This window comes from Echiichthys vipera (assembly GCF_963691815.1).
Source record: "Echiichthys vipera genome assembly, chromosome: 3".
Lineage (NCBI taxonomy): Eukaryota > Metazoa > Chordata > Actinopteri > Perciformes > Trachinidae > Echiichthys > Echiichthys vipera.
In genome coordinates this window covers 15,504,379-15,529,933 of record NC_139828.1, presented here as the reverse complement: position 1 = coordinate 15,529,933, position 25,555 = coordinate 15,504,379, and the positions used below count along the sequence as shown (strand labels likewise).

Sequence of the window (25,555 nt, the reverse complement as noted above, 5' to 3'; positions counted from 1 at the left end):
CAGAACTCACAACAGGAGTCGTTAAGGCTGTGTAACAAAAACAACACAAGGTTAACGTCCTGTTAATCAAAGTGGTAAATGCCTTTTTACTGTAATTTCAATAGCATTTCTCCTTTAACAACTCCAGGTAGTGTTAGCCTCAGTAAATGATGGAAGTCTAATATGATTATTGAATGAAGGATGATCTGAAAAGACACAACTGAAGGCCATTTATACTCTCTCTACTCGGACATTGATTGCACAGTGGATCACATTGCTTAGCTCGCTCTCACTCAGGAGCAGAGAAAGTGCAGGTCAGATTACTTTGAAACATTTTTAAGTGCCTTTCTGAAATTAGAAAAGCTTGGTACAATGAAGTAAATTGTATTATTTAAGAAGTCAAAAAGTGCCTGATTTGCAGTGAACTATGCCTGGAGTGAACTAAAATAACCGCAGTGATTTAAAATGTGTCTTATGCCTGCAGCATGTTTCAGTTTCATGAAAGAAATACAGAAGTGTTTATCACTGTGAGTCATTGCTACAGGAAGTTCAAATGAGAACTGTTTACCAGTAAATCTGTTCAGGCGGTTCTCCTGTCCATTGTTTATGTGTCGTTTTTAAGATGGCTGAATGTTAGAAAAGGAGTACACTGTGTGTACACTTGATCTGTGGTTTGTGAAGCTGGGTTTTGAATGTGACATTTAACAATGTCTGGGTGTGCAATGGACTCAGTTTAGATGTGAATGTGTTACGCGTAGCTCATTCACATATTTCTAAGGGGGGGATTGTCTAGGGTGGAAAAATGCTCGCCCTTTATGCCTCAGCAAAGGCTGCTCTTTATCCACTCAGAACTCCGGCTCTCTATTTTTTATTAAACCACTAATTTGTGGACCCCATTCATTTTAATTCACTGGAAGTTGAATTCATTGAATCTTTTTAAAAAAGAATCAATAATGTGAAATTATTCAGAGATTACCCTTATAGCGCTTTCTCCGTACACAAATTAGTTGTAATGGAAAGACTGGTGTTTACTTGTGCTCAAATTTTAAAGAAACTTGTGAAATCTGCACGTGGGAAGCGAGGGAAGAGCCTCTCTATTGTCACACATGATACATTTTGCTAGTTAAGTATTGTGGACTGCTTTGCCTTAGCTGCTTCCACACATGTGAAACAAGACAAAACCATTCAACCAAAGTAATTCAAGCACGGGTCACTTCATTTGTATACACTGGCAGAGAGGAGGGCAGGTGTTTCTTGAGGGGACCCAAGACAGGAGGGGACAAGGTGATGAAATACAGAGTGTGTTATAGCTGGTGTGGTACAGAGTTGAGGCATTGGTTTTAGATATAGTCAGAAGTCTGACAGTTTTTTGCTGCTCTCTCAGTCAAAGCCTATATCTCAGAGTCAGTTCAGACAAAAATGATACTGAAATGAAAAAAAAAAAAATTCAAAAAAGATCAACTTCAAAGTCTCCACACTTGAAGTGAGAGTTTCTATTGGTTATAAGACGGGTTTTATCTTGCTCTCTGTGTCTGTGATGTTAGGTGTTGGTTTCAACATTGCTTCTGTGTGGATTAAAGCTGGAAGGCTTCAGATGTGTCCCTCCGGCCACAGTCGACAGGATTATTTTAAGGATTAGCCTGGTGCTCTGTACCTTGGTTGCACAGCACTACAGTATGTCCTCATTCTCCCTCATTCTCTGCAACAACTCAACACCTAACCCCTAAAATAATCAACCTCCAGCAACTAAACACAAACCAGCACCTATGCTCAAGGGACAAGGGAGCCACACCACTACACCTAAAAACATATTGACCGGTAAATTATAAATCTGATTGGACATTCATGGAAATCAAACAAAAGAAGCAAATCCCCACAATTACAAAGATACATGTAGTTGCCAGTTAGTTTTCTGTCAACCAATTTTTACTTTCCCTTAGTACAAAATGTCAACAGGGCCTTGTTTTAATCACGCAAAGTCACAACTGTGTTGGCATCTCCAAGGGCACTTGCTATTTTGGTTGATGTATATGCAGCTCAATGTAAAAAAGGGATGGGTAAAGGTGAATAGAAAGCTATTACATTACTGTTCTCATTGCTCACAAAGCAACTGAGACAATCACAGGGACACTCAATAAATGAAGTATTGGATTCTCTGAGAAATCAGGTTGTCTTTGTAGTGGGTTCGTCACGATAAAATAATTTTAAAGTCACTACCGATACCCTGGAAAATATTTGATACTCAATACCATTTTCGATACCATTGGGGAAAATTACAAAAATGGAAGGACAAATTTTTAAAATAAAGATTAGAACAATACAACATCAATAACAACACTTTCAAAAAGTTGTCTGATGTAGTGCAAAGAAAAAAGAAAACTGTAGGGTGTATATATGACAAATATGTTCAAATGCTCGTTTGATTTATTGTGTTGTATAGCTCAGGGATTTCAGTGTACATAAAATGATTCCATGAAGGAGGAAAAAACCTTGGATTCAGTTGGTAAATAAGTGGTTGAAAGTCAGATTTCTCCCCAGTGTAAACAGGGATCTGGGCCATGCTAATGTATTCAGTATGTATTCAATGCTGTCCTGTTTATCTTCTGTGTTTCTGGTGAACTGGCACCATATTATCGTTACTGATTAAATAGATTTAGTATTGCAGGCTGCCACTGTTTCTATCTTGTTGCTGGTTGACTTTTCAGACACATAATTGTGTCATTCTGTTAAATTAATGTCTCTTAACTTTAGATGGACAGGACTGATGATGTTAGCTGCTTAGCTCCGCTGTTACCCTTACTGTTTATTATTAGACGCTAGCTGCTAGCGGCTAGTTTACATCCTTAGCCTTTTGACGGCAAAAGTATAGATACCTTTGCAAGTTAGTATCTTATCCAATGCTAATTTTTAGTATCGATTTTTTTGACAACCCTACTGTGTAATGGAAATTGTACTTAATGGCATACTGCTCTGCCACAGCGTTTCTTAAATCAGAGGCTGCTGATTTATCAACATGTCTCTTCTGCCGCCTTCAGTGAGCTGCAGGGATTTAATGAACAGATACAACAGAATCACATACATTGTATTTAATTTGCTCTTCTTGACTAAATCTTCAAAGTGGCAGCAGATGTCTAAGACTTTTTCCACTAAAATACCAACAACACACTTGCTGCTTCATTTGAATGAGACTCCCTCCTTTTTCGCACCTCTCATCCCACCTGTATATCGTATGCTGGGCACCAGAATACTACACAGACTGGCAAAGCTGATTTCAAGGTCAGGGAAATTCCAAACTGTTGGAGTGCTGCTTGCTCGCTACACAGCCCTAAAAATAGTGCCCTTAATGAGTTATATGTATTATTAATGTATGATTATTAATGATTAGTTGATTAAAGGATGGATTAAAAGACAATTTTATATTACTTTCTTGTATAACTTAATTGTGAAGAGATGCTGGCCTCTGTTTATGTCTGGTTTTCGGACTGTGGGTTAAAACAATCAATTTTGAATATGTTAACTTGGGCTTCTGGAAATTGTAATGGGCTACAGACTCAACGATTTATCAAGAAATTAATTGGCAGATTTATTTATACTGATAAATGTTTTGTTGCAGCCATTTATTTCCATTCCATCATTCTTGCTATTCTTTAATGTAACTTATGAAGCAAAAGTACCTTGGCAATCTAAAAAAAAAACGTCTGACCCCCTCTGACTTCACAGCTGAAAAGACGTGTGATCTTCACACACTCATCACACCTAGCCACCTTTCACTTGTTCTTCAACATGCAGTCAGTCAGTGTGAAATGTATGTTCTCATTTGGGGATTCATTGGACAGTTGAGGGTACTGAGTCGTTGTAAAGGGTATAGAGCTTACAGTGCAGGTACAGTCATCACAGCATCCTTCTCTTCATGTGCGAAACTGCTAAAATGGACTAAAACATTCATCCCTGACTTTACAATTAGGCTTTTGTCCTCTCACATTTTTATGGCTTACTCTCTCATTATACTCTTCAAAACACGAATTTCATTCAAGTCAGTTAATTGGGTGCCACTTTTAACAGAAACACAAATGCATTGTCTTTAAGCAGATGTTCCACCATAATGATGCTGTGCAGCACTTATATTCTGACATACTCCAGTTCAAAACTGGAAAGTGAAATATTCCAGGTGGTCCTCTCAGTGGCTGAAGCTTGATTTATACTTCAGTGATTAAGTGTCATTCAAAATGCCGCAGGACAGAAACAATGCAGGGCTGACTGTTTTGATTGATTTAAGTGTTGAGTGTTTTTTTTTTTGAACGATCACAGATGTGATCATCTGTGCCAGACGAGCTGCGATTGCAAGTGGAATTTTTCAGACTTTTCTTGTACCTCCCAGCCTATAATGTAACTGCCACTATGCCATCCTCCTCTCCCTTCTTAAAAACATTAAATATTTCCCTTCCTTCAAATCATGAATTGTTTCAGCTTATTATAAGATGTATTTTCTTTTGCAGCCACCTCAGCAGGGCTTGGCCTGTGGTTGCTATAGTAACAATGCACTCTGTCTCACGCTGCCATCATGTGACAAAAGTTCTGTCAAGTGACACTTTGTGCTGCTGAAGAAAATGGCATTTAGTATCTTCCATATGTCAATTAAATGGAACTAAACTGTTTTTTTTAATTAAAAGTGACCAAACGGTATGCTGAAGTTTAATCTACACTGATCATTATTTCAAGAGCTCATGTAGTGTGTAGTGAAAAATTCCGAATATTATCACACAACTCTGCAGTTCCCCTGAACTCGATGGAGCGTTTTAGCATCTTTCAGCTAATTGTTTTGGTTTTAAGAGTTTATTGTTTTGGTTCAGTGTCACTATCAACACTTTAGCTTTTAGGATGCTAATTCTGCTCCATGTCTGCTGGATATTCACCACAACAACTGTGTAAGGTAATAAATAATACGTTGGTATTGGCGTTATTCAGCGTGTCACTTCTCCCTGTATATTTATTGAAGGAAATAAGTGCAGCTATAAGGCTGACGTTGTGCTGTTTCCCTTTTGAGTCAGCAAAAACACTGTGATAATAGTAGTCTTATATGGGGTCTGCATGGCTTGCAGTTTAAACATCCTGTGCGTTTATCATAGAACTGTTACATAACAACAAATCTCAGACTACAGAGGGACTCATCCAGAAGTGATTCATTTCTTTTGCCAAATGTAGAGAAAAAAATGCTGAATGTGAACTACCAGACTGTGAAACATTGAAATATATTTGCAAGAGGAGATCTGTGGAGTTGGTGCCAGGAAGAATATTCACAGTTGAGGAATCTAGTAAACAACTTTATAAAGCAAATAAGAATCTGGGTCAGAATGATGCCCCAATGTTAATTATGGCATCCAATCAAAGTGCTTGAATGAATTTGGCTAAACGGATTACAATCTTCTTCTCTTACCAGCTGCCAGACTGTAATTAATGGTTTGTCATCATTCTCTATTCATACGAGGTGCTCAAACACCAACTTATCACTTTCCTTTTTTTGCACATTGTGGCTAATCTCTGGGGTTTGAATTGAAATATTAATTGTGAGCCAAAATAAGAAAAAATAAAATTACAAATAAATGCTTGTAATGAGCCTGGTTCCTTTGCAGTCACTTGTCAGAAGCAGGGATAAATAAAAGTATCAATTAGTGCATGTTTTAGATGTCAAAGCTGCTTCAGAGAACGTGCTCTGAGGTCTGTGGAATAATTACCTCAGCTTTGTATAAACCATGGGAAGTCTGTATCCTGGTGGGCTCCTAGAGAAAAGGGGCTTGATGAAAGCAAAGCCCATCTTAGGTGTTAGCAGTTTTGTGCTGCTATGCCTGATTGAGGGGATGAACAAGGGAAATGTGGCAGAAGAAAGACCTAACTGATAACATGACTTTGCTGTGGTTCTCAGTTTATACTCAAGGTTTAAGTAGAGGATGTAGAATGTTTGTTATGACTGTGTTTTTCATGATATATTTGAAATTGAGTGTCAAAGCATGGAATGAAAGATGAAAATAAGTTGTTTGTTCCTCTCAAAGAAATTAAAATCTAAAATCCTTGCTTTATGCTGGTATTAAGCAGGATCCGTTACCGCTTACGTTTATGTGTAAAGATGCAAGAAGGTAAGCAGTTTAGCTAACTTTTCTTGGAGATGACACACCTCTCCATCTTGTAAAAACAATCAGGATGAGAAATGATTTAAGTTTAAAGGGTAACTGAAGTGACTTCGTAATAATCTGCAGGGACCATACTAAGGCTGTACAGAATAGTTGGAAGTTTCATTGGTAATGTTGACATTCAAATTATAAATCTACACTTATATTATTATTTGTTTTATATCATATGTAGAATTAGATTCCAGTGGTGACTACACAGGATTGTTTTGTGTGACCCAAACTGTGGTGGCGTGTAGTGACTTTTCCACTAGATGAGGCTACGGGTATATCGGTAGCTCTGTGTATTTTGTTTTATTTTTTTAAACAATGATGTTTTAAAAGTATATCTCATCTGACAGAAACCATTGAGAGTGAATTATGTGTTTTGGATGTTATTATAATGCTGTCTGTGTCGTGTCAGATGTTTTTGTTCTGGTGCTCTGCACAGATCTGATACCCACTTGGCCGCCCACCTGCTCTCATTCTCGGCTCTCTGAAGCTCTTTGCGGCAACGGTGTTGATGGCAGACGAAGATCCCCGGGGAACGCTGGTAGACAATAACCTAAAATACCCCAAATTCATAACATATTACAAACATAACGCTGGAGAAAAGTACGCTCTTCGGCACGCAAAGAGTTTCAAAAGCAACATTTTCATTGCTCTCCAACTTGCCGAGCACTAACAGAGGCCCGCACCTGTATTAACGGCGTGGTCTACCAGCAATTCATCACCATTAATTACATTAAACCAAAAAAAAATGACTACAAAAAATGGTTACAGCCCTAGAACATTCTCAAGCAAAGAGTGTTGAATATCTGGTGTATAATGATTGCAGACATTGTAGTCATATATAGTCGACAGAACTGATACCAAGTTTGTTGATTTAGGCAGATTTAGGCCACTGACAACTAAAACAACAATTTAATCATAATACTCTACGTCTTTCTTCCGTATCCATTCATTTTTTTTTACATTTATCACTGCAGCAGCCTATATCTGCCACACTGAGTTGTGACATTCATGCCAGACTTGTGATGAGTTCCAATGTAGTTCCTTTTCCCATAAGATAGTAGCAACAAAGAATCAGCCACAGTAAACAGCAAGACGTTTGACCATGTGCTAATGTAAAAATGGCCTGTTTTGACACAAAGCTTTGTGAGGAGGTGAATAGATACAGGCATCTGTACAACTCCTTGGTGTGGGATTACAAAAATAATTTCAGGAGGAAGAGTGCATAGAAACTCAGCGGTGATAAGGAAACTGCAAAAACAGGCAAAGAACGTCAACGACTGATTCATCGAGTCCAGGTGAAGATGCTGGCCGGGGGAAGTGTTCTCCCACCATACTTCTAGCACAAATTTATCCTTGAAATGTGGCTGTTAAAGGTTGTAGTTTCCTTCTTCACAGCAGCTGTGGTCGGCAGTATATATTTAAGCAGTGCCGGAAGCTACCAAGGCACTTACGTACAGCTAGCATTCACCAAAGTAACACATTACCAGTGAGGCTGCAGTAGACCAGTAACTTCTGTGTTCTGTAAGGTGAAATTAATGTTTTTTGTCAAAGGAGTCTGGTGGCTTTGAAGAGAACACAGTGAATGGCTGCAGTTTTCTCCTTAGAAAGGGCTGTCTGACGGCAAGGTGAGGTTTTTTTTTCTCAGTCACGTGATATTGAATCGTGCAAAAAAATTAAACGTAATCAGAACAATTGTATGTGGTTATTATATCACAAATATGAACCAGGTAGATTGCTTGATTTGAGCTACCTGATTTATAAACCCATATAGGAGTGGCGTGAGACAGATCATTTTACGAGCCTTAAAAAAACAGTCACCATTGAGATATGTTCTAACTGACAGCTGACCGCAGCTTCTGATCTCTTTTGAAGGAGTTCACTTTTTTAACAGCTACTTTTCAAGCCCATGTGGAGTAAATATTTGATTCTGAAAGGAATATTTTAGACGAGAATCAATGGCAGCTACACTGGAGAAATGTTTGTGATTACCCTGTTTTACAAGGATATAATGATGAAAGCCCAGTAAGTTGTTGACAAGTTGTTCAGCGGTTGTGGGCTGAGCACAGGTGCACTTTGCATTAATGTTCAGGCCTTAAACTGACACTCTCAGTGGTCCCACAAAAGTGTGTTGAATTATTAGTCACTGAAGGGTTGTGATTGTTGAGGTAGGTAGCAAGCCTCCCTACACTTTAAAACTGTTTCTCTCAAAGGCAGAAAATGCATCTGAAATTATATTTATTTATGTAATATTAATAGATTTCTAAAGAGGTCAAGTTTCAAAAATGGGAATAGCTAAATTTTCCCTTTTTTATAAAAAAAAAGACTGAAAAGGGGTAAAGCTTGCCTTGAGGCTCCTTCAGTAAATCTTGCCTCAGGGTCAGGAACACCTCGGATCAGGTGGTCAATGGGCTAACTAACCAACTGGCCTGTGTGGACTTTTCAAAGAAACTGCACTTCTCTCTTGGGTTGTTTTTATTACCATCCATTCTCCATTGTTTGCCACTTATTTTGTCACACTACCTCTAGGGCAGTACCCTCTCTAAGGGGGACCAGCCTGGACTAGACTATTGTCCTCTACCCGCTTTCCTGACAGAGATTTTCTTGGCATAGAGGGTAAAGAGCTTTGTGGTTAGTGCCAAACTGATTTCCTTGGTGGCTTTCCTACTGGTGCTGGCAGTCTGCATGGCATGTTGACAACAGCTAAAGAGCCAAACTTGATTGCCTCTTTTTCTCACTCATTATTACAGTGTTTTCACAGAATATGATGTGATTTCAAACAGTGCTGGGATGATGAGTAAAACAACTGCCTTCTGACAACAGTGACCTTAGCCTCATCATGTTATACAATTTACTGACCCTTGTGAAATAGGCTTTCAAACGTCAATTTTGTTGAGCTTGAGAATGGTCACACAGGAATCCGAGTCTTGTCCGAGAACACAACTTATTCAGTGCCAGGGAGGTTTTTTTATTATTGTAGATGAACTGAAGGCCTCTATACTTTTCATTGGGTATCACATTAAGGGCTATGTGCAGATACAGTTAGGACTTGTAATTGTGATGTAAAAAAAACACTACTATTTGTATACAATTAGTCTACAGGATCATATGCTGTATTTCATTCTTTGCAACTTTGGTCTGATGTATTTTCTCTTTTGTCGACCCAACACTGCATGGGTATTTTCCAGTGGCAACTATAGGCATGGTGCCTTCTAGGGCTGCAAAGTTTTGGGAAAAACTGACATTGCAATATATACTTTTTCTGCAATATACCTGTATATTGCAATATGAAAAAATAGCCCAAGGGTATTTCAACCCTCTACGGGGTTCTAAAAGAAATGCTTCAATCTGATGTACTTTGAGTGCAAATGGGTTGATCTATGAAGAACTGTGTGCTTTAGTAAACAATATAATCATAAACAAATTGGTTGTATCATCATTATTATCCTGTGATTGCAATTCACTGCAATTATCCATCATGTATACCATACTGTAGATCTCTATCAGTAAGTGAAAGTTGTATAAAGTATTAATAGGTAGGCTATTTTATTTCTATTTTTGTCTTGTTGTCAATAATTTAATTTCTCATTAAATTACTTGTGGGATCAATTCAGTGATCGACTTTGTGGTCAATCCTGATGAAACATTTTCAGAAGCTGGGGAGAGTTTGGGCGGGATTTGGACATATTTACGTATGATATTAGGGTTCGGCCTACTTACATGGTGCTTCAAGTAAAATTTAGTGTAAATCGTGTCTGTGGGTCTCTGCCAGCAGTTACATAACTTCAGCTGAGCCCCCAGACAGACATACGGACCAAAGTATAAGGACGAGCAGGGGAAACACAAACTCAGAGCTTCAGCAAAACAGAACAACAGAATGCCGGGTTCTGACAGAAACATGATAATCCCAGTGTATATCCCAAAGTACTTTTGCTTGAAATGCCCATCCCTAAAAATCTATATCCTATTTTAAGAATGTTCCCTCTGAGATGAATAAAGTAATCTTGAATCTTGAATTTAGATGATCAACACAGATCAACACGACAACAGTGAAACCATTCTTATACACAGCTATTAGTGATGGCTCCGGCTACTTGTGTTTTGAATCAGATAAAGTCTTAACACAGCTATAACAGGTTGAGTCACACTGAGGTGCTGAGATTTCTGTCTTTTTTGTCATTTTTCTACTTTACTCAGTTGTACTTCAGAGTCAGACAGCAAGCTTTTCTCCAGATCTAACTGAAGTGTCTCTTGTCACTGTAGGTGCTACCTATTGGATGGGATCTCTAAAGGAGCCTGGCTGAACCGCTCAAGCATCATATTCGCAGGGAATGACAAGTGGTCGGTGGACCCACGTGTGTCCATCGTGTCCAGCGTTGGAGACAAACATGAGTACAGCCTTCAGATTCAGAAAGTGGATGTATCTGACGACGGCCAGTACACGTGCTCCATTCAGAGTGAGCGCAACCCACGGCCAAAGCTCCTCAACCTAATTGTAAAAGGTGCGTTTTTGGTTGTTGTTCTGTACAGGCAATTTTTCTTTTGTGTCATTTTCTTTGTATGTGTGTATATATCAGGGTTTTTCTGGATTTTTAGAGGGCTTAGGAAATGAACCACTCCGCTCTGGTATAATGGCAAGGAAAACATTGTATATTATATTTTATTTTTTCTAATGGATTCCAGTTGTTTGCACCTATATCTGGCATGCCCCCTGTCATTGGGTGGGTGCAATATTTCAACGAATAATTGCTTTCATTTCTGATTTCTGCCTTATTTATAATATAATCTAACATCTTGATTGTTACTTATTACATATTACATGGCTGATTTAGCCAACAGACTTTCCATAACAAAGCTGATGATGTTTTTGGTTGTTCATATACGTTATGGTCACAGGTGTAGCTGGCACCATCTGTGCTGCAAAAAAGGCCTGTCATTCTCTTATACTCGAAGTAAAAACAAGAGCTTGAGCTTTGTATAAAATAAAGGAACACAAATATTTTCAGTAGAGAACTTTGTTCTGTGGCGGCAAACTGACATTGCAAGGTACATTTTGTGCCTGTGGGCTATGCAACACAAAGAAGACGCTTGTTGGTTTAAATGACTGGAGGCAGACTATGTAGCTTTAATCAAGCCTCCCTGAGTTTTGTCACAGCAGGTAACAAATAAGCTGTGAGTCTTATCATACTTAAATGAGTTTTGTATGGTTATTGGTATGCTGTATGTGTCATTGCATTGGTTGACAGGTGTTAAAGCTTTGAATTTCAGCCTTTAACACAATAAAATTACCATTGAGCTGTTGAGGGGCTGTCCAAATTGGACTTCATCTTGTGGATCTCCGTGTCTAACAAGGTCAATAGGTGTATTTGTGCTTTATGGTACATTAAAAAGGCTGTTGTGGGCACAAGGAGCTAATTGACGACAGCATCCTAATTGTTTCTTGTTAGGGTAATAGGGTGGCGGCTGACTTTGTATGTTGAGACCTCAGACTGTGGATTAGCAGCAGGAAAACGGCCTCACTGAAAACAAATCTTCAGAACGCCATATTCTATTTATTTGTGCAAAGATTTACAGCGTGCATCCTCCTCTTGGCTCTACATATGCTTAGGTTTATATTATTATTATTTATCATTATTATTGTTATATTAATGATGATATCAACTTGAAATCGTAAACATACTTTATTACATTCTGTTTTTAATTTTGTTATGTATTTTACATCCTAATGTGATGGCCTCTATTCATTACCCACTGTTAACACCCTTGTTCCTCGAGCAGATATCAGATGCATTACAAGTGAATTATTGTTATTCTGTTCAAGCAATGGTTAGGATTTCAAAGAACATAATGTTGAAATATGCATATTTTTACACAGGCAGCATAGTATTAATGGAAAGAAAGAAAAGAGTTAAGGGTCAGACACTGCTTGTAGAAGTGTGAGTTATGATATGTGAAAGTAGAAACAGCTCCCCAGCTGGTATTGTCATTATGTCATATGGGAGCTTAGGAAAATTACAATATTAGGGGTGTGATCACACATGCAGTTTGTTTTGTTTAGTCTATAACATAATTTCAAGTCTTTTGTCTTTATCTACACTGCTCTGATGTAAACACAGTGTTTTGGTAAACTGTCTTCCTGCGGGTTTGCAGATTTCACTTTGGATAAACAGAATAGTCAGAACAAATCATCATTTACCTTCACAGGTGTTTGTAGTTTTTCAACAAATAGCAAACTATGAGCAGTAACCCAGAAAGCAGTGTGCCCTCTGCTCATTTTATTATTACATATTTTCTAAGCTGCTGGCTATCATATGTCAACATCCATCTTCTTGTACTATACCTATAAAACTGAGTGGGTCTAGGTGTTGCTGTGGTTTGAATCGAGCATGCCGAGTGGCTTTCGAATCATTGTTTATTTATGTGCTTGTCTATTAAACTGGTAGGAACGTGTCTAATGAGTGCAACCCACCTCACTCACCTTGGTGAGATGAGGTTAACAAGCCTGTCCTATTATCTGAGGGGCACAGAATTAAAACCTTCTGTTATTTGGAAGTATCCTTGATGAAAGCCCCTTTGTCACATGTACTGCAGCCCTGAAATTATCTGGACATTACCCAGAGGAGCTGTATGTGAGAATGCAAATGTCTGAATCAGATGGACTGGGCATTGATAAGACTTCCACTACTACCCTGCCACCTCCCAAAGTCTGTGTAATGATCACTTGAGCCCATGTGTGAGAAATCACAGCGAGCAAGAGGGTGTGTTGTGGGCGTAGCTGCCAGTGGAGTTTTGTAACCACCACTGCCCACATACTTCCATATGTCCTTTATGTTGGCATAGATATTAAGCAATACATACACTAGAGGGCAGCTCAGAGTCAAACGTCAAAGAAAGGCGACGGTACAGGTGGTCGATATAATGTACCTCTTAAGAAAGACACAGCGTGCCTAAGTTACAATTAATGACATTCGCACAGACAGTTAGTAGAGTACCTCTGCTTCAGTGGCCTTTCATAGGTGCACCGTGCTTCTAAATATACAGGTGATAAGCTGTAGTCAACTGCTTGGCAGGCAGTAATGGTCACTACAGGACCATCATGTTTTTGTAGATGTTGTCTTTCTGAAGTACATTCTGTAATGGGAATCTTACCAGGGGTGTTTCGGGTCATGGCACCTCTTCACCACTGGCCATATGGCCACAATCAAACTGAAGCTAATGTGCCAGCTGTCAGCTTTATAATACGTTTTGCAATGCCCAGTCTTCCTGATGAATGTGACCTAGTGGCTAAGATTTGGCAATGGATTAACCTACAAACACCAATTGTTGCTCCACAGTTCACAAAAGTAACATACTGGTAATTTCACTCAGATGTGTCACTTAAATACAGAAATAATAGTCACAGAAATAATGCTTAAAAAATGACACTTTGCTTTGTAACCCCTGACCAGCCGTTTACTTACAGCCTCATAACACATTTACAACCAAGAGTCTTGAAGCCAGAGTAATACTTGGACAATGATCTAAGAAAACTGAAATAGTCGACAACAACAAAATGTGTCTTCATTGAGATGATGATTGGACAATATAACAGTATGAAAACAAAGCTGAACACAGTTCCATAAATATGCTTTGTACTTGCTACTTTAAGTGTTATCGGCTGTTAGCAAAGCTTGATGGTGTTATGATTGTGTTATCTAAATCTGCTACTCTGGAGTCATCAGGCAAATGGTTCGCCTGCCGTTGAGACAGAGCTGTGTATCAGAGTGTGTGCTGCAGGAAAATACAGATGACTCACTCCAGCTGATATATGCCCACAGTCATGTCTCTGACAGGGTTCTCAAGGTAGTTAAAAATCTGGTTCATTATATCGCCAGCCACTCTGTTATTTCATTATTCATGTACCGCTACAGCATATGTGTATCGCACCTCCGTAATTTCCTACTATATCATACTTTTGTTTATTTGCTTTGTCAAAACTCTTTGTTGTGAATCATTACCTGTCACTGTGTGATACTCGTGTACATACATGTTTAAGCCCACTCATAAAGAACAGAGGGATTTCTTACAGATCAGATGTAGCAAGGGAGCAGCTCTATCATGTTGCAGAGGCTTTTGGGAGCATACTGTTTTTTCATCTGCTGAAAGGAAGGGAAAGAAAAAAAGCCAGACACTTTAATCTGGGCTTTTCAGTCCAAGCATACAACATTTATTAATGCTGCAACACGAATGTTACAGTTGAAGTAAAAGGATTTCATGCCATTGGATTTTTTGGCACTTTTGCTTTGCTAGACAGTGCACCATGAGGAGTAACACAGAAAATGGGAGCAAGAAGGGATTACTGTATATGTATGGAAATATGCAATGGTCTCAACCCATTTCAGGTGCATGGTAGGGTCCTTGACTAGCTCATCCTCTGAGTAAATATGCTTATCTAAAGTATATATCTGTGTCAGCAATGCTGAGTTGCTTTCTTGTGTTTGGTCATGTCATTACAGTTCTGCGAACACGTTTTATATTTGAATCAGTGTTTGGGGCACTGAGAGAAAAGAATATTACTAAAAGACAGGGGGCTGTAGCTGTTTCTTTCTAGGGAAAGCCATAATTTCCTTAACCGACGATGGAGATGGAAATATACTTTGCGTTTTGCTTCATAATTCTTTCAATTCCTTGCTTACACGTCTTTTCAATGCAACTTAAATAACTCTAAAGAAACCCCTAAAACTTAGACACGTGTGTGGCCTTTTTAAAATAATTGTGCTCCGGTAAGCCATTGTTAAAGCCACTTTCCAAGTGTTTATTCCTTTATTTTGTCCTCTCCTGTTAACTATTAATGGCAATGAGAAATAGCCCTTTCTTTTGGCCATTGGAGTCACATACTTTTCTTTCTAATCACATCCCTAGGGGTTTCCACTTATAGTACCTGACCATTATAACAGTTTTACAGTAACAGGAATTTCTAGTTATCACCCCCCTAACACATGAATCACATGCTGCTGCATTAAAAGCGGGAGGTTAGATACCGTATGTCTGTGCCTGCTCACTCATCTCTCAGAATAATTTAATCTCTGCGTGACTTTTATCCCCCTCAGAGACCTTGTGTCACCTTAACAAATTAGTCATTTTCATCGGTTCCTCCCCCCAGATAACTTCATTGCCATTAAACAGCACCCATGAGAAGTGAGAAAACTGTGGAATTCCAACACACTATATTTTTGCTTTGTGCTTGTTGCAAAATAAATAAATATGAAACTCGATTTGCTGGTGACAAATGAATCATTGCTATACAGAAGGGCAGAGTCAGTATGATACACTATCAGAGAAAACTATGGACATATTAATATTCTCTACAGACAGTGATGCAACTAATATTTTATACATTACAGATATGTTGCAAAAATGTTGTTACAGCATCACACCAATCATTTGGGGAGTGAAATTGAGTCTCTCACATAATCTCAGCCAAGAGCAATAATCATCATGGCCATCGGGGGTCTGCTGAATTACTAAAAGGGACCATGGTATCCGCCAGCTACGTTTGGCAGAGGTAACTGCTGAGCAGTTAAACACTTCCTTTAAATACTTGATTTAACAAGATTAAACAAAGTGAATTCTGCCTTGCGGCCATGCATTGGTTTCTGAGTAAAGCTGCGATATCAGTGCTGCGATATCACCGACAACCGTATGAACTATGACCATTACCGACTCCTGGTCCACATCAGCCCAGCTCTTTTCTGCTTGTTTTATTACTTTAATGTACCCCTGGTATTCATCTGCATATCCTCATCTCCTCCAACGCAAACGCTGACCTATTTACAGTCTACCCTGACCATTATCTGATGTAGGATACAGAGGAATGAGAGATTGGTATCAGGCCCAACCCGCCCTTCTTCACATCACATGACTACCCACCTCCTCAGCCGCCATTCTTTTTCCTCCCTCTCTGTTAATTAAGATTGTAGATGTGATAATGTATTAAATATGCACAGCACCTCTCATCTAAGAATATCTTGTCACAGTGAGGAGGGGGGGGAAGAGGCATACTTCCCTTCAGCAGCGACTGTGTGTACGTTAGCACTGGTAATGTGTTTCAAGCTTGCATCACTAAAACTCATAACTTTAGGCCGTGGTGTTGAGCTTAAAAAATCCCTCAGAGCAATCTCGCTGACATATTGTAGTCTTGAATCAGTTTGGTATGAATACAAAGTGCCTGTTCCCAGCATGCATCAGCTGCCAAACTTTCACGGAATCATGCACAAATTCGAAAACGAACAGCGGTATATCTTTAAATGATTTAATGTAAGAGGGTAGGGATACCCCATTGTGAGGTAGTACTTTTTAGGGTTAATATTTTCAAAAATGTGAGGCATAATCCTTTATGTGATGAAAATGCTTTGGACATTAATATGGATTAGAGCGGATTCACAGTAAAAAACTGGTCGTCCACGCCCATTGAGTGAGTCAGTGTGGGAAGAGTGTTTCTCAGCAAGAAGTGAAATGGAGGGTTAAACCTCCAGGTCATTGCTCCTCTCTTTGATGTCAGGACAGAGAAAGAGTATAATTACAGAGTACGGCATAATAGGGCCCGGCGAATCACAGTTTATTCACAATATGCCGTGATTCTGTCACTCTCATTAATTGCCGGGTGCATTTAAAATAGATTTCATTTCATCATGACCTCAGTCCTCAAATACAGTCCTGTCAACTACACTTTAACATAGCCCTCTGAATTAATCCAGAGAATGAACACCTTCTCAATGACATTTCTCTGATTTACGGCTGTGGATTCCTCTTGAGTTCTAGCTATATCAGTACTATAAAGTTTAAGCATGATTGCAACCTAGCTCTACCTTGCTCTTTATCCAAATTGGAAAAGATTGCACTGAGTGAACATTTTGGTTAAAGAATTTCCAAGGCTGTACCGAATGTCATTTTTTTGACATTCGAAGCTACTATTGAGGTTTGTGAATGAAGCTTCCAGTATCTATCTTCATATTATGTGATGTTATTTTCCAGATGAATGATGTCAGAGCGTGAGAAGGTGATGCAATTTGTTTTTTTTGCTGCCAGTTGTGATTTCTCCCTCTGCAAAATATTTAGTATCTAAGTTATTTATTCATAACTAACGTACACATCGTCCTTTTTTGATGATATCCTAAAGGGCTTCACAATATATCATGTCAGCATCGACAGTGCGATGTGCGCATGCGCTTCCAATGTGTTTATGATTAAATTGCTTACTAGAGAACAGTACAGTACACCAGATTAATGCATTTAACTTGAAAATGTAAACATTTTCTTCTGGGAGAGCATTCCACTAGACCCCCATAGAGGATAAAAATTCCTGTAGGCTTTTTTTGATATAGAAAAATACAGTATATAGATGAATCCGGCGAGCCGTTTGTGTGTTTCAACAGCTAGCGGCGCTGCTCTTACTGCGGTGGCGTCTCCCTCTAGTATGCACACACTTGAATCGGAGCTGTCAGTATAAGTGTACCTTTTCTACTTTAACCTGTACTTTTTATGCAGCATTACTTTTGACAACGATGTCTAAGAAGTCGGGAAAAACCTGTGCAATTCTCTGCTGCTCCAACAGCAGTGGGAAACTTCAACTTTGGCAAAAAACTGAATGCGAAAGAGTGCCCCTGTCTGAGGCCATACGGTCTACATTAATTCCTTGGGCGTGCAGATGTCCACCAAAAGTGGATAAATAATATTAACGGAGGGGACTTTGTTCCCAACAGCAACAGCAAGCTCAGTTTTGGTTAACACTCGTCAATCTCACAATGAATAGCGTTCGGCTGCCTAGCTTAACACAGTGAAAAAGTAATGTCAGCTTAGCTAACACTGCTTAGCTAGTTCACGTCAGACACCTCTATCAAGGCTGCCGTGGTCGCACAAAGTAAATAAACTCAGTGTGATGATATATAAATATATGTGTGTATATATATGTTATATTTATTGGGGGGGAGACAAGTGCGCAAAACTTCCAAAAAGAGACCCAGGACGAGTGGTTTCTCAACACGACGTGTAGCCTGGTTGCCGAAGCACAGATCTTCATTGGGAAAAACTGATAGAATGTGATGTCTGTTAGCTTGTTCACATCATGTCCAGTTAGGAAGAGGTGTAATATTTCACATAGAGTAATATGTAAAGCAGTGTGGACAGGATGAAATACATGTCATAGTCCTTTGATGCTGCTTTAAAAGACTGAGTTAAAATTTCGGGCTTCATCAATACTTAATACAACTGTATACTAAAAGCTCAAATTCCTTCATCCCTTCATACTATCCGCATCAGGCAAAATCGGTATGTGTTGATATGATCGTTCATGACATTCCAATTACATTTGCCGAGACATACACCTAAGTTGGTGTTACAGCTACAATCGCAACAAATGTTAAATGGTAAAATTGAATCTGTTAGTTTTTAATGAAAATAGGAATTAAAAAAAATATTAATAATCATGTTTAGGTAATCAAGCTTTATAAAAACAGATACACTGTAGTATTCCGGTTGGTATAAAAGAAAAAACTGTGGGACTGCCCCTAGCCTAAATAACTGTATCAAGAATCTTAGTGGAATAATAATGCATCCAAACAATAATGCATTCAAATAATAACGTGGCCTGCTATATTATTGCAGGGAAAGTGTAGCCAGAATATGAGTGTGTCAGAAGGAACAGATTTGCCATTATGGCCCCTGACATTTAGTTAGCCACTAATCATTGTTGTGTGTGTGTGTGTGTGCGTGCGTGTGTGTGCGTGTGTGTGTGTGTGTGCGTGCATGGGTGTGTGTGTGTGTGCGTGCGTGCGCACGTGTGTGTGTGTGCGTGCGCATGCGTGTGTTCGTGAGTTTGTGAATCCCTATCTTAGCCCCTATAAATCTCTCTGCTCTAATATGTGTTTGCGTGTGTGTGCTTTTTCACGCATGTGTGGGTCTGTGATTGTGTGTTTGTGCACTCGCACTAATGTGAGCCCTCATCACGGAAATGGCTGATATTAGCCATGGTTAATTAAAATGAGTAAGGACAAAGGTCAGCCACTCAGCTCTCACGTCTCTCCTCTCTAGAGAGGGAATAGATTCAACACAAGTGGAGAGTAACTTCGTCATTTTTGTTTTGGCACTTGGAATAGTCTTTACAGGTATCACAGCTTAGCATAAAGATAGACTGTCACACTGTCACTGCTGCACTTTTAATTTACCCCCTTTCCTTAAACCAGCATAGCTCAAAATGAGTTTTCTTCATCTTTAATTCAGAATGATCCGTTATGGAAAGTAGGACGATTCTGGACCTGTTTTACTCAAAGTGAATAGCAAATGGATGATTTTGTACTCTTTGTACTGTTCTTGAAATGCATGCTTACAATTGTACATCATAATGAGCTTCAGATTATAGCAATATGGTTCTTCCAAAGCAGAAAAATTTAGACATTTTCTTGGATGCTGTCCCACTTCAATTATGCTTCCTTTTCCAACAAATTCTCTACATGCCTGTACTTGCGGATAACATTAGATTAATGGGAAGGACATTTATTTAGTGAAACACAGCACGTTGTCATGGTGCCGAGTTTTTGAATCGCGATGACGGTCAAGTAAAAATGCTACATGACATACATCAGCATGCACACGTCTAATAAAAGTAGAACATGATAGAAAACTTATGCTGTTGAACCTCAGCAGAGGTATAAAAAATCAGTAATTTCATTTCCACAACATAATTTTTAATAATTACAACAACATAGTGATACCATGCTAGTTTTTCAATTTATTATCCCACCTGCAAACGTCCGATTAGTTTGGTTGGGAAACAGCAGTCAATGAGCACAATAATAAACTTGTTTTAATCGCTTAAAATACAGTAATAGTAGATGTGGGCAGAGGTCTGGAACCAGGCTAATGCCACTGCCCACCATCAGTTCTAGGTTGTTTTTTTCTCTGTTTAAATAAAACAGCAGTTTAATATTTGCATTTGCAGATATATCTAAATGCAACTGCAAATATTAAACTGCTGTTTTATTTAAACAGAGAAAAAAGAAAAACAACCTAGAACTGATGGTGGGCAGTGGCATTAGCCTGTTAAATGCTAAACAATGCACACCATAGTCTAATGTCACACCTCAAATAAACAAAATAATGGCAAATCTCGATGCATTCATTTCTGTATGACAGTATCTCTCCATTCTTGACCATCATCAGATTTTTTCATTGCAGTCTTCTTGCCCTCCTCTACGTTGAGTTGTGTTTCTGTTCACACTGCAACTGGACAGACAGCCTTTTCAAACAGACACACTGGCTGGTGGAAGAGATCGAATCTAGGAGCTTTTAGGAGGTTTAGGGGGTGCTTTAGTTGTGTTAGTGTCTGAAATAGAGCTGAAACATTTCAGTTCAGTCAATTAGTTGACTGAAAAAAAATTAACAAACAACCATGGCGATAATTGATTGCATAGGTATTTTTTTAAAACCTCAAATACTAAAGATTCACTGGCTCCATCCTCCATTCTGGTTGCAAATGTTCATATTTGAACAATCAATATTCAGTTTTTCATTCAACAGTTGGTTTTTCAGATGTTTCAACCAAAACAGAACACAGTATTCTCTCACTTCTGTGTGGATCCAAGTAAAATCCTCTAGGCAGTGTACATCATACAATGAAAACCTTCATCAACAGTGGGATAGCTGTGAAACAGATTAGCTGGGGGGTGATGCATTGGCAGGCATCCCAGGGATACACTGGCCTTAATTGGACAGATAAATATCATAGGCTGCGCTCCCTGGCCCTACAGCACTGTTGCATACATCACCCTGAATGCCGACTGACCACCAGCAGCGGGGTGCCTCCCGCCTGTCTCATCGCTGAAATTCATCTGGTGCCTAAATTGCAATTAAAGAGCAGCGAGAGATTGCTTCCTTAACTTGTGGCTATTAGGGTCGAGTTGCAGAAGCCCTCCTGCTTTGTTAAAGGATCCAGTGGTCAGCTTTATTTATACATCACAAGGCACAGGAAGTATGGTATTATGGGAAACACAACAACCAGGCAAAGCACAGAAGAGACACTTTCTTTATTTAAAATGATCACTGATATTCTGTATGAACATTATTATTTGAATAATCAGTGCCCTAGAGTAACAAAGTAAAAACACAGCACAAAGTGGCATCTGTATTCTACAAGCTCAGGGTTTTTAATAATGAGGAATTTATTGAATAGTCATGACTTTGGCCTTTCCAAAGCCCTCAGTGGCTGTGTATCTCCTACGTGTTGTTTAGTCCAAATCTTCTCCTACTAGCCCCTCGGGGCAGGTTGTGAAAAAAAGCAGTCGATACGATGCACCATCTGAGGATGTGGCAGCGGACACACACACACACACACACACCAATACAAACACTGTATGCACACACCTTCAGTGTTGGTGGGTGTACACACGTACCCATACCGCACACACATACACCATCTGAAAATAATCACTAATCCTCTTCAGCACTTGAACCTTGAGTTGTTTGGCAACCGTGCTATTTATCATGGACTTATATGACTCACCAATTGAGAAATAAATCAGGACAAAGTAAGAGTTTGACAAACCCTCTTCCCATGAAACTTTACTCACAGACAATTCAATGAAAATTCCAGGCTTCTTTTCTACCTGATAACTCAATCAGACATACATATTAATATTTCAAGGTAATAAGTTAATGCCATTACAAATGGATGAACAAAGAGAGGGCATTGCATGTTGCTCCAATTATGATGGGTACTCGGGGGGGGAGCCCAAACTCTGATATTTTTCATCAACATTCATATCTATCAAGGGCACTTGATATGTACACTTGACAAGTATGGCAGTTGAAAGTTTCTCTTCCCAAAAAGGCTTTACACATCTCTGAAAGTTAATTTACCATGAGCAACTGGGGAGTTTCAATAAAATGACATGTCGGAAAAAGCAGATGCAAGTTAGTATTTTATACAGATGATCATGCATCAAGTGATTAACTGGGTAAATAAAAATGTTTTTTTTGGATCTTGAATTTTGATAGATAATGACAATTCAGTTGCAAAAGAAGCCCTTCGCCTGTCTTGACTCAGTACATAGTCGGAGTGTAACAAACTGTGGAACAAAGAGCCAGTAAAGAGCAGATCCACCCGCCCGCTGAGCAAAGCTCCTTCTCTACAACTGGATGTAGTGTGTGTCTGTTAGCTGCCAACTGCTCTCTACCCATTAATCACGACCCGGGTTCTAAAGTCTGAACTTTGACCTTTAGCGCTGTATCAAGGCTCAGTGACAGATGGAGACGGAGCTTTGTGTCCTCACATCAGATCATCCATTTCTCTCTCACTCGCACACACGCACACACACACACACGCACACACACACACACACACACACACACACACACACACACACACACACACACACACAAACACACACACTCACACTTGCTGAAAGCTGACATGCACAGAGGATCACCTATAGCAACGGTCGTTCGGTCACCGGCTGATATTTCGTTGTCGGAAAGCAGCTTGCCCTCTGACAGTCTCAGTGATTCATCTTGACAATAAACTATTTGAAATGAGCCGTGTGTGTGTGGGCACACCTATCAAAAACACTTTGCAGCCACGTAGCTAACTGAAAATCCAGTGATCATCTTTGAAAGCAAAAGCAGAGAGGCCCATGCTGAGGAATTTTATTTATCATGAGCAAGATGCAGAGGCTGAAAGACACTGATTAGCATGAATAAATTAGAGACTATTTCAATAAATGGGTGATAGCTTATCTTTGAATTACATGCCCAGTACAGCTCTCCTATTGATGATTAATTGCCTCTCACAAGGTATTTCGAAAAGTTCATTTTCATCAATTGATTTCCCTTAATTCCTGAATTGCATGAAATTGGTAACAAGGTCTCCATAATCATGCTTTCTGCATCGTTAACTTCACTGGCAATTACTCATCATATGTATTGGTTGTGACATTTTCGGAAGCATGTTATTTTTGCACCATTAGGTCATGACAGGAATATTATCGTAAAGTAATGGTTAATTAGAAGTTGAACAAAAATGGTGTTCATAGTTTTCTCAGATCTTTGCAAGGAGCAAAGCGTGTTTATTAGTAAAATATTTTGTTCTTTATTTCATTTCTGATCAACTCACTACCTGCAAATATAATCACTAACAGGGATTATGATCCATAATGAATCAACTGACAACAGAGGCTCTTTTATCAGATAAGCAAAAAGTTGGACATGGTGAAAACTATTTCACGATATGACTCTGGCAAGGTCTCTACATTACAGGGGACACTTCAAAGGCTCGAGGTATATGGTCCAGATTTGCTTTTTCTTTCTCCAAAGGTATCATCACCTCACCAGTACATTATTGTTACTATGGTATTGGGGTCATTTCTGTTTCAGTCTAAGACAGGAATGCTGCTTTGAAGGAAAAAAGTGGGCCACTAAAATAAACCAAGAGTAGAATATAACTTTAGGTTTACACTATGGTTACAGCTAACGTAATGGACATACTGTAGATTTTACTGTAAAAATGTATGCCAGGTGCATTAACATTGATACAGTAAGGTGTAGGTGCTTGTGCAGCAAAAATAACAACTGGATCACACCTACACAATAAAGCTACTACAGAGGAATCCCACGTTAACAACAATTTGCAACTGTTGAGAATTATACTTTCGACTGTACCAGACTTAGTTAACATGAACACCTCCCCTAACTCCAAAAACTAGAGTGCTGACAGATGTTATAGATGACACTGTGAGCACCCAGGGGAATGTTCTGCTACTGTTTTTGTTTCACAACTGAAGCTCATAAAATATAAAAAAAAAACAGAAACCATGGAAATTACATATTGGAAAATTGGGTAGTGCTTCCTTTTAAAGCAACAACATGTAGGATTTGCTCTCAGGCTCCCCCTATAGTTGGGAAACAGTATTTTCCTCGACTACTATTTTACTACTGTACTTGCTAGTAGTCCAACAGCATGAGAGTCGCCATCGGTGGACTGTACCTCCTTTTGCTTGCGCCAGTGAGTGAACGCTGGGCCAGTATTAATCCTCGTCCACCCTCGGATTCTGTCACTATCCCTTTTTCTTGTCTTGGTCTCCTCCGACAAAACCTTTGCTTTCTTCGGTTTAGTATCATTTTCGGCCATTTTCTGCCGTAAAACAGTCATGAAGCAGTCGATTTTTTTGGATTTTTTTTGTTTTTATTATAAACTGCACAAGTTAACTCACATTACGTCATTGACCCTCTCTGGTCCACCATTGAAGTTGTGTTAGTTAAGCCATAGGAGGAAGATCCCACCACCAACGCTTCTTCATGATTGCACTCTTTTGAAGTTGAAGCTGATGTATAGTATATCATAATACTGTACTGTTCCTACAATATCACACTTTGATTCGACCCTCAGGTGGTTCCTGCAGTACATTAATAGGGTAAATCACTGGATTCATCATACAAATGATACCATTATGGAATAATGTTCATCAGCTAATGTGCACTTGCTGCAAATATATTTGTGTCTTTAGCTGTTTGCTCTCTGCTACAACTCAACACATTTTAGTTCTTTATTAACCTACCCAACATCTTAGCCACAAGGAGATCTTAGAATGTGAAGAGATGCCAAAACCAGACAAGCAATAAGGGTTGATGAGGTTTTATGTCTTGGGCCTGCCATTCCAGCACTTAATCTACCTCCTCTATTGCTGCTGGGCTCAAATAAATGGAAAGAAAAAGAAAACATCCCTTTTTTTTGGGAACATTTTTATTGCTTTTTATTACTGGCGTATGGATGTGTGTGTTTTTCTTTTGAAAATGATTGAGATTGATATGTTTAATAACAGTATGAGAGAGCAGCAGGTGATATTAGAAGTAAAGCTAGAGTGACTTTCAAAGTTTATGTGGGAGTCAAGTACTGTGTGTCATTTATTTGAAAGCCTGTGAGCATGCACCTGTGCACATACTTAGACACAATCGTACACCATGCTGTTTATCCAAAAAGTATTTTTATTCATAATTACACAAAGTACACTTCATTTATCTCAGTTGGCTGGGCCTGAGGGCTATGAAATCATGACAGTCATCTATCTTTACAGTAAATATTTCTATTTCAAAAAAATATTGACTGTTTGTAACAAGCATACAGCTGTCTTTAATTTCAGTGTTCGTTTTTTTTTAATCCCCCCCAAATAAATAACAAAAGCTAAAGAAAGTCTTTTCCAGGATTTTCCGGCCACTGAGGTAATGTCTTTTTGTCATGTGCAGTGAGAAAACCTTGCCAATAATGACAGATTTTTTTTTTCTACTTGGCTGAACTTTTTCAAAAGTTAAGTAGTACAAATGATCTGTACCTGCTTTATGACTCTGCAAATGGAGGTAATCCCTTTGAGTAATATAAT

General features: G+C 39.0%; 1 protein-coding gene across 2 annotated transcripts in view; it reads left to right on the top strand.

The window, feature by feature from the left end:
• negr1 (neuronal growth regulator 1) overlaps positions 1 to 25,555 on the top strand; it is a 144,483-nt gene that overhangs the window by 42,245 nt on the left and 76,683 nt on the right. For both annotated transcript variants that reach the window (XM_083911593.1, XM_083911592.1), the window contains exon 2: positions 10,416 to 10,654. In XM_083911593.1, coding sequence (XP_083767719.1) covers positions 10,416 to 10,654 — 239 coding nt within the window. The remainder of the gene's footprint in view (positions 1 to 10,415; positions 10,655 to 25,555) is intronic.